The sequence below is a fragment of the Phyllostomus discolor genome, chromosome 13 (genome assembly GCF_004126475.2).
Source record: "Phyllostomus discolor isolate MPI-MPIP mPhyDis1 chromosome 13, mPhyDis1.pri.v3, whole genome shotgun sequence".
NCBI lineage: Eukaryota > Metazoa > Chordata > Mammalia > Chiroptera > Phyllostomidae > Phyllostomus > Phyllostomus discolor.
The window spans coordinates 52,433,057-52,442,113 of record NC_040915.2 but is presented as its reverse complement, the minus strand read 5'-3'; the positions used below and the strand labels follow the sequence as shown (position 1 = coordinate 52,442,113).

The 9,057-nt window shown below is 50.1% G+C and overlaps 1 protein-coding gene across 2 annotated transcripts in view; it reads left to right on the top strand.

Moving 5' to 3' along the window:
* The first annotated feature begins 2,841 nt into the window (after nucleotides 1-2,841).
* The window catches only part of MYO1H (myosin IH), a 35,126-nt gene continuing 28,910 nt past the window's right edge, over nucleotides 2,842-9,057 (top strand). For both annotated transcript variants that reach the window (XM_036014853.1, XM_036014854.1), the window contains exons 1-5: nucleotides 2,842-3,039; nucleotides 3,726-3,841; nucleotides 5,145-5,343; nucleotides 6,463-6,543; nucleotides 8,001-8,180. In XM_036014853.1, coding sequence (XP_035870746.1) covers nucleotides 2,914-3,039; nucleotides 3,726-3,841; nucleotides 5,145-5,343; nucleotides 6,463-6,543; nucleotides 8,001-8,180 — 702 coding nt within the window. In that variant the 5' untranslated portion in view covers nucleotides 2,842-2,913. The remainder of the gene's footprint in view (nucleotides 3,040-3,725; nucleotides 3,842-5,144; nucleotides 5,344-6,462; nucleotides 6,544-8,000; nucleotides 8,181-9,057) is intronic.

The window sequence follows — 9,057 nt, the reverse complement described above, 5'->3', positions numbered from 1 at the left end:
CCTCTCTGATGTTGGGGGCGTAGCCCTGCATACCATTCCAGACTCCAGCCTGTTCCCAGTAGAGTCTTGTTGGCTGCTAACCGATAGATTTTTGCTTCATTATAGTCTTGTTTCCGATCATCATATTATTAATATGAAGACAGAAGCAATTGCTTAGACGTTCTGTCTGGCGCTATTCCAAGTGCTTCCCATGGTTGTGTTCAAACCAACAACCCTGGGAAGTAGGTGCAATGGACTCCCTTTGACGGACAAGGAACAGACCCGGGGACGCAGACAGTTGGAGAGGCTTTCCCCAGGTTGCGTCACCAGGAAGAGACAGAAGTGGGATTTGAACCTGCACAGGCTTGTGCGCCAAAGTCCTTGTGCCCAGTCCCTGTGCCACACTGCCTCTCTTACAAAAACCAAACAGAACGAAACAAAACTTTCTGATGAGGATATTTGGAATCACTGAAATACTGTTTGATCTAAATGCACTGTTTTCAACCTCGAAGAACGGGTGATTGTTTATTCTCGCTCCCTTTGGCGAGTGTAGGGAGACACCTGGTGGCCGTTCTGTTTTGTAGAAACAGTTACCGTGGGAAATTTCAATTGCATACAAAGGGAACTGAACAGTATAATAAATCCCTACCATGCCCTGCTTCAGCAGTCAACCCCACCATTCTGTTTTCCTTGATCCCTCCACCCACTCGCCATCCCCTCCCCAGCTGATTACTTTTAGGGTTCGTTTTAAAATAAAGTTTGCGTATGTCAAAATGCACACCATCTTAACAAACATCTTGACCAATAGATACACACCTGCATGACTCACAGCCCTACCGAGTTCAAGAACGTTTCCATCGCTCCGAAAAGTGTCCTCTGCCAGACAATGCCCTCTAACCGGGCCACCATTGTTCTGATTTGCACCGTGGATCAGTTTTGCTCGTCCCAGAATTTGTATCAGCAGAACCCTGCGGCACACAGTCTTTTGTGCCTGAGCCCTTTCCCGAGGCGTAATGTCTGTGGGAGTCATCCGAGTCGCTGTGCCTTCCAGGCATTTCTTTTTCTCTCCGCGCCCATTCTATTATGTTGATGGCCCGTGTCCACTCTCCAGCAGATGGAAATCTGGACCGTGTCCAGTTTGGGGCCACTCCAAATAAAGTCGATGTGGACTTTTATGTTCGAGCCTCTTTTTGTGGGTATGTGTTTACATTTCTCCTATGTAAACACCTAGGCGTGGCATCGCCGGATCAAAGGGCAGGGGCACGGTTCACTTCATTAGACACCACCAGGCTTTCTCCCGAAGGGATTCTGTCACTCCGCGTCCCTGCCGGCGGCGCGTGGGAGTTGCGTCTGCCCCACGTCCGTGCTGCTGTCCGATGACGTCAGTCCGCTGCCTTTAGACTGTTCTGGGGGTGTCTCGCTGCGGCTTCAGTCCACATCTTCCTGCCGACTGATGACGTTGAGCACTTTCCTATGTGCTTCTTGACCATCTGTCTGTCTTCCTCTGTGAGCTAGTCAAGTTTTTTTGTCCAATTTTTTAAATTGATTTTGACTTTTATATTGAGCTGAAGGAGTGTTTCATTCTGGACACAAATCCTCTGCAGGTATATATTTTGTGGATATTTTCTGCCAGCCTGTGGTTTGCCTGTTGTTTTTTTTAAACAGTGTCTTTTGATGAGAAGTTATATATTTGATGAAGTCTAATTTTTTTTATAGTTTCTTCCTATGTTCTAAGAAAACTTTGCCTTCCTCTGGGTGCAAACATATTTTGCCCTGTTTTTTCCTAATAGCTTTATACAGATTTTTGCATTTACATTCAGGTCTGAGATCCAACTCAATATATATTAACTATACATAATACAGTATAAAATTATGTGTTATGCAACTACTACATGTAATATGTTATATATTTAATATATATTATGTGTATAGTGCGAAGTAGGGGTTGAAATGCGTTTTTTTTCCTTATGGCTATCTACTTGTTCTTGCACTATTGGTTGGAAAGATTTTTCTTTTCTGCACTGAATTGTTTAGACAATTGTCAGTTGTCAAAAAATCAATTGACACACACTCTTGGTTACCTGAAGCAAAGGAGTGGGAGTCTTCTAACCTTGCTTTTCCTTTTCAAGGTCGTTTCACCTATTCTAGAACCTTTGCATATCTGCATGTGCCAACCGTTCATTTGTCCTCTTTCAAACCCAGATCCGCCCTTCAGTCCCTCTGTGATGATGAAGCCCCACCCCAAGCCTTTCTCCCTGATGTGAGAAGTGTCAGCAGAGGGCGCTGGAGGGACATTGCAGCAGCAGGAGCTCTCTCTTCTTGGCTCCCTTTGCTAATGTTTTGCTTTTCCTTGCTTTTCAGCCGCACACACAGTGGTGGGTGGGTGGGTGGGACGTGCACTAACTGTGGTCCCAGAGCACAGCGTCCCTCGGAGACCTCATGGTGGTGACCAGGCATTGGTGGCTACTTTGCTGCAGTCTTCCCAAAACAGACATCGCACACGCCAGAGCTCTTGCTGTGGCTGTGACCCTGCTCTGTGTGCACAAGCTCCAGCCTCCAGCCTTGGATGGCCTGAGTCCTGGACCGCGGTTTCCCGGGGTCTTCCCAGCTCCAATGGTGCAGCGCCAGGTCTCCTGCCCAGCAGTGGCCTGACCCCGTTTGCTGGCCTGTGTCCGGGAGAGTTGTTCTGCGTGGTGACCATAGACTAGCTCTCTCCCTGGTAACCCCTTGAGGTCCTCTGCCATCCAGCAGGCTCTTAATGAAGATAGCATAACGCCGTCTTGGCTCTCTACCATCCCCGGGGCTTAGCATCTTGCTATTTCCACATGAGATGTGCAAAAAAAAAAAAAAAAAAAGTCAGAATAAACGAGCTGCCGAGGCCCGTTCTGTTTCCTGCAGAAAGAAGAAGTGCGGCGGAGGCACATCCGTCTGCACATGGAGGGTGCGCTGACCGCCCGGGACAAGGTCGGGGTGCAGGATTTCGTGCTGTTGGACGCGTACACCAGCGAGGCTGCTTTTCTGGACAATCTTCGCAAGCGTTTCAGCGAGAACCTCATCTATGTAACGTAACCCCTTCCTCGGTGTTCTCCTCTGGGGGCGGTTCCCTCCCTGCCTTCACAGCTTCGGCGTCTGCGAAGAGCATCACTCTGTTAGGTTAGCCAGCGGAAGGAGACCTCTCGGGGCCACTGCCCACTGGGCTTTGACCCATGTGGGTTGAGCCTTCATGGCGGCCGGTGACAGAAACCCAAATGAGGCTGGTCGCAGCACCAAAAAAGTGTCCATTGACCTATGTAACTTTAAGGTCTGTGGCTAGATCTAGGGCCTGGGGCCATGTCTTGACCTAATCACCTCTCACGGTTTTCCTTTGTCCCCTCCATCACCAGTCTCCTTAGCAGCCAGCCTGCCACGCCCTTCCTGCTGACTTTTTCAAGGCTTTGTTCCTCGTCCCTCAGGTCTTAGCTCAGAGGTCAGCTCCTTAAAGAAGGCTTGGCTTCCCTTAGCCCCCTAGCTGAGTGGCCTTCCTTAGTCGTTCACTCTCTAATTACCCTACTTACATCTTTCTTATTTATTCCTAATGAAACAGTCCAATCCCTTGGTGGCTTATGCACCCCTCCCTGCCTGTCTCGTTCATCGTGTTATGGCACCCGCACTGCATGAATGCGTGGGGGTCCTAGCACGTGACGGTCTCTTTCTGTGGCCACGCACACTGCGGGGCTCCTCACTGGTGCTTTGGCCCGTTCCCCTAGACTTACATTGGCACCCTGCTCGTGTCTGTGAATCCGTACCAGGAGCTCGGCATCTACACCCTGAGCCAGATGGAACTTTATCAAGGGGTCAATTTCTTTGAACTGCCACCTCACGTGTAAGTAGCGCCCATCAGGTCACCAACAGGGGTGTTTTCCTCTTTCTTTCCTTCATCTCCTTTTCCCCCTCCCTCTCTCCTTTAGTCACACCCACCCACCCATGCATTCACTCATCCGTCTGTCCTTCTATCCATTGACCCCCTCATCCATGCACGCATCCATTCACCCATGAATCCACCCATCCATTCATTCAACCAACCATATAACCACCCATCCTTCCGTCCAGACCCTGGATGCATACTCATGAGGTGCCCTGTCTCACTCAAACTGCTGCTGCCTTGTAAAATAAGTCTTCCATGCCTTGCAAAATAAGTCTCTGAACACAGTAGAAAACGATAGCAAATCCTTGTCGAATCTCAGCTGAGATGTGATGAGAGGCGGAATCTGTTGAAACGGCTGAGAAGTGTATGAGTGGCTAGAGAGGCGCCTTCTCTGCAAAGCAGGCTGCCGCTGCCGCATCCCCCTGGTGCCTGGTATCAGGGCAGCTAAGGAGAAGCCCGGTTGGGAGGAGCTTACCAAGGCTGCAGATCCATTAAGAAGAGCCATTTCCTGTGTGATTTGGACTGATAAACTTCGTATTCTCCTCCCTGGTTGATTTCTGGGCTAATATTTATGTTCTCCCTCTGTTTTTCTGTGTGACTCATCTCTTCACCTCCCAAGGCATTTATAAACTTTCTGTGTCACTGCCACCGAAGACCTCTGAAACAGCATGCAGTGTGCAAAGTCAGCCACAGGCGAAGCTCATAAACTCGGGAGACCTTCATGCTTTGGTTTCTGCCCTTGGAGATAAATCCCTTAGGAGTTTTAGCTGTTGTCCTAAAGATATCACCGAGGTTTTAAAATCTTTTTTGATTTCCTGTCTCTAATGCTTCTAATTCCCTAGGTTTTGAGAGAAAAGGTGAGATTGACCTTATTGTATCTGTTGAATTATTTAACATTTAGACAAGATGTTATTTCCATCTACAACTAATAATTTAGTATCTGGCATAATTTAGAAGAAATGTTTATAGGTTTTAAAAAATAATTTTGTTAGATTAAAAAATTATTTCTGTGACCATTCCAGCTCTTCACCTGATCTCATGCACTACTTGAGCTTTGCTGCCTCATACATGTTAAGTGTGATCCGTGGCCAGGTTGTGGCAGGGTTTGAGCTCCGTCTGAGCTCACTGTCCTTGCACCACAGTCTGCACGTGGCTTCCTGGAGGCAGGGGGCTTTGTCCTTCCGTCCTTGTGAGTGGCGAGCCAAGGGCAGGAGCGTCACGGCCGCTCCCCACCGCCACCGTTTCCGTTCCGCTTCTCCAGCTACGCCATAGCCGACAACGCTTACCGCATGATGTGCTCGGAGCTAACCAACCACCTCATCCTCATTTCTGGAGAGAGCGGGGCAGGGAAGACGGAGGCCTCCAAGAAGATTCTGCAGTACTTTGCCATGACCTGCCCAATGACTGACTCCCTGGAAATAGTCCGGGACAGACTGCTGCTCTCCAACCCAGTGCTGGAGGTGAGCAACCTTTCAGGGCCTGCTGCGGGGAGGCGGGGCGGGGGGTAGTTGCGGGAAGGTCGCTGAGTAAAGAGAGTCCCCTGTTTGGGCAGGTGGGTCACTCACTGTCTGGGAATTCAGAAGAGGGGTCTCCGGGGTAGCATTGCAACTAAGGGCATGACCCTGAAGTCCAGCAAGCGTGATGATGGTCCCAGGCAGCCACGCACCAGCAGGCTCCAGCAGGCCACTTCCCAAACTGGGGCCTGTTTTTCTGCTCTGTGGACTGGGTCTGCTCGTGTGCCTGCCTCTTAGGAGGCTTTGAGGATTAAACAGGACAAGCGCATTAAAAGCACACAACACAATTCAGAAGCACTGAAATAATGCTCAATTATTTGTTCATTTTTTTAAGATTTATTTATTTATTTATTTATTTTTAGAGAGGGAAGGGAAGGAGAGAGAGAGAGAGAAACATCAATGTGCAATTGCTGGGGGCCGTGGCCTGCAACCTAGGCATGTGCCCTGACTGGGAATCGAACCTGCGATGCCTGGTTCGAAGCCCGAGCTCAACCCACTGAGCTATGCCAGCCAGGGCTCATGTTTTTATTATTAATTAAAATCATTCGGGTGGTTATTTCTACTCCTGCAATTCACTGACTTGCTGGATAATTTTGAACAAGTTATTTTCTCCTGTGGTTGTGTTGTCCTTTGTATAAAAGACGTTTAGCTGGAAGGGATTTCCCAGGGGACCTTTGGGCTGAACGGTTGGTTTATCTCTGTGGTGTAAGAAGAAGGGGCCTGGTGAGGGGGCCGCCAAGTCTGCCTTCGAGAACAGCAGGGAAGGGCTGAGGGCCCCCATACCCCTCCCTAGGCCCTGTCTAATCTTCTGGATCGGATTCCGGGGAGACGATACTTTCCCCTGTTTTTCTTTGGGCCCAACCCTAGTAAGTTGGCAGCAAATTCTCTGTAGTTAGTGATTTCTTCCTAGAAGATAAATGATAGCTTTCATCCCTGGCTTCCCCCTCCTATTGCCTTTTAAAAATAATATGCATGTCATTTGGGGTCAGGACTACAGTGAGTTTAAATGACAGTGAGTGACAGTTTGGTTCAGCCCCTCCCCTCTCCCCCACTTTGTATTCCAAGGCTTTTGGAAATGCCAAAACGCTCCGGAATGACAACTCCAGCCGATTTGGGAAATACATGGACATACAGTTTGACTTTAAGGTACACTAAGCTCCTCTTATGGGTTGGCGGGCACCCCTTCCCTTACCAGCCACAGACACCCCATCCAGGTCACCCTCAGGGAGATAAGGCATTTATTGGCTCAGGTAGCTGAGAACTCCAGGATCAGTCCTCATTTTAGGAAATGCAAATAAAGACCACAGTGAAATACCATTTTGTACCTCCTAGGCGGGTAGAAATTAAGAAGTCTGAGAATCCCAGGTGTTGGCAAAGATGTGGGTCATTGGGAGCTCTCACACGTAGCCGGCTGGGGCTACGTCGGTGCAACCCACTCGGAAAACAATATCCAGGGCGGGGCAAAAGGAGGTTTGCAGTTGTTCGTATGGATAGCAGTACAACAATTAATAAGTAACAATACGAGAGCAAACTCTGTTTTGCGAACTCACAGCTGCCAACCTCCTTCTGCCCCCGCCCCCGCACCCCGTATCACCTTGTGAAGTTGAAGTCACACAATCTAAGGTGGAGACACTCCACCCCCGAGGCTAGTCCCGCAGACGTGCGAGCACGCCCACAGCAGCACCGTCCCTGGCAGCAAAAGCGCTGGGAACAACCGACACCACCGGCGAGGACTGAATGTCCGCCGATGGGAGAGTGGCTCGTTAAATTGTGGGGTGCTTCCACAAAGTAGGGGGCACATACCAGCAGGGGCATTGCCGGGCTCATGCCAGCGATGCTGCAATAATTAATGACGGGCCCAGCTGCTCTGCACCTTTGCCACCATTTGGTATGTCGGTCCTTCCCACCGCAGGCAGCCTGGTGGGGGACAGTGCTCACTGTGATTTAAGTTTGTATGTTCCTGACGATCGATGAAGCTTTGGTCATTGTTGAAGTCTTTTGCCCATGTTTAATTGGGCTTTGTTTTTTCCTCATTGATTTGTGAGAGTTCTATATATGTTCTGGAATACAAATCCTCTGTGGGATGTGGTATTAAGAATGATATTAAGACAGTGTGGTATTGGCACAAGGGCATACAAACAGGCCGATGGACCAGAACAGAGTCCAGAAAGACCCCCACGTACAGGTCACCTGACTGACGACAGAAGCACCACAGTGGCTCAGCAGGGACAGGACTGTCTCTCTAGCAGATGGTGCCAACCAACTGGAAACTCCTGTGGATAAAAAGACCTGTGACCCCCTACCTCACTTAGGATACAAAAATTAAATAGTAATCAGTTACAGTCCTAAACACGAGCGGTACAACAATCATGCTTCTAGACAAAAACAGAGAAAACATCTTCATGACCTTGGGGCAAAGATCTTTCTAAACAGAGCCCAGAAACAAACAAACAAGCAAACAAACAACAACAAACAAACACTGCCCCCAGGAGGTTGACAGGCCCGAAGCCCTTCCGCCCTTCTGCATTTCCGTTCCCTGGAAACAGCAGGAGGCGAGGGCTTGGTTGTTGCCGTGCTGCCCATTGTTCTGTCCTGTTTTGAAGGGCATCCCCATAGGAGGGCACGTCATCAGTTACTTGATAGAAAAGTCGCGAGTCGTCCATCAGAACCAGGGGGAGCGGAATTTCCACATCTTCTACCAGCTTCTGGAAGGTGGCGGAGAGGAGCTCCTCGCTTACCTGGGGCTGGAGCGAGACCCCCAGCTGTACAGATACCTCTCACAGGTTGGAGGGACCAGCCCCTGGCCTGGGCGGCCCCACGGAGGGGGGTGGGGGGGTGGTCCGAGGGGCCTCTGCGGGGGGGTCCTGAGGGCTTTGTCAGCCCACTCGGGAGGCCTGCTGCCCACCGGGGTCCCGACACCTCTCAAAACCTCCTCCTGCGCCTGGCAGGTGTCTCGGCAAACTCTCCAGCATCTGGACGAGTGGTTCTCAGTCCCGGCTGCAATTAGAACCGCCCAAGGAGCTTTAAAAAAAGTTTTTTTTAATCTTCACCCAAGGATGATATGTTTGATTTTTAGAGAGAGGTGAAGGGGGGAGTGGAGAGAGAGAGACAGACATCCATCGACGTGAGAGAGAAACATCGGTTGGATGCCTCCCCCACGCGCCCTGACCGGGATCAAACCAACAACCTTACGGTGCTCAGGGTGACGCTTCCGCCAGCGGAGCTGCCCCGGCAGGGCACCCAAGGAGCTTTCTGAATGCCTGGGTTCTGCCCCCCCGAGATTCAGATGTAATTGGTCTCGGGTGGGACCTGGACATCAGGGCTGTATTCAACACTGCCCTGTGGTTACAGATGCGATTAGACAAATCCCCTGTGAGCCTCACGCTCAGCCAGGTGAGCGCTGCTGGTCTAGGCGAGGCGGAGACTCGCTGACAGGCGGTGTCCCTGGCTGATGCTGCTACATTGTCCGCCTCCAAATCTAGCGTGGAAACGACCTCTCGCACCTGCCTGCCTTCCATTCTGAGATCTGTTAGCTGCAGAATGAACACGCACCCTTAAAAAAAAACAACACTTCAGGCCCTTCCTATAAGCAATCCTGAGATCTAGTGTTACAAAACCGACTCACAGTTTAACTCCCCATCATTGATTTTTTTTTCCCAG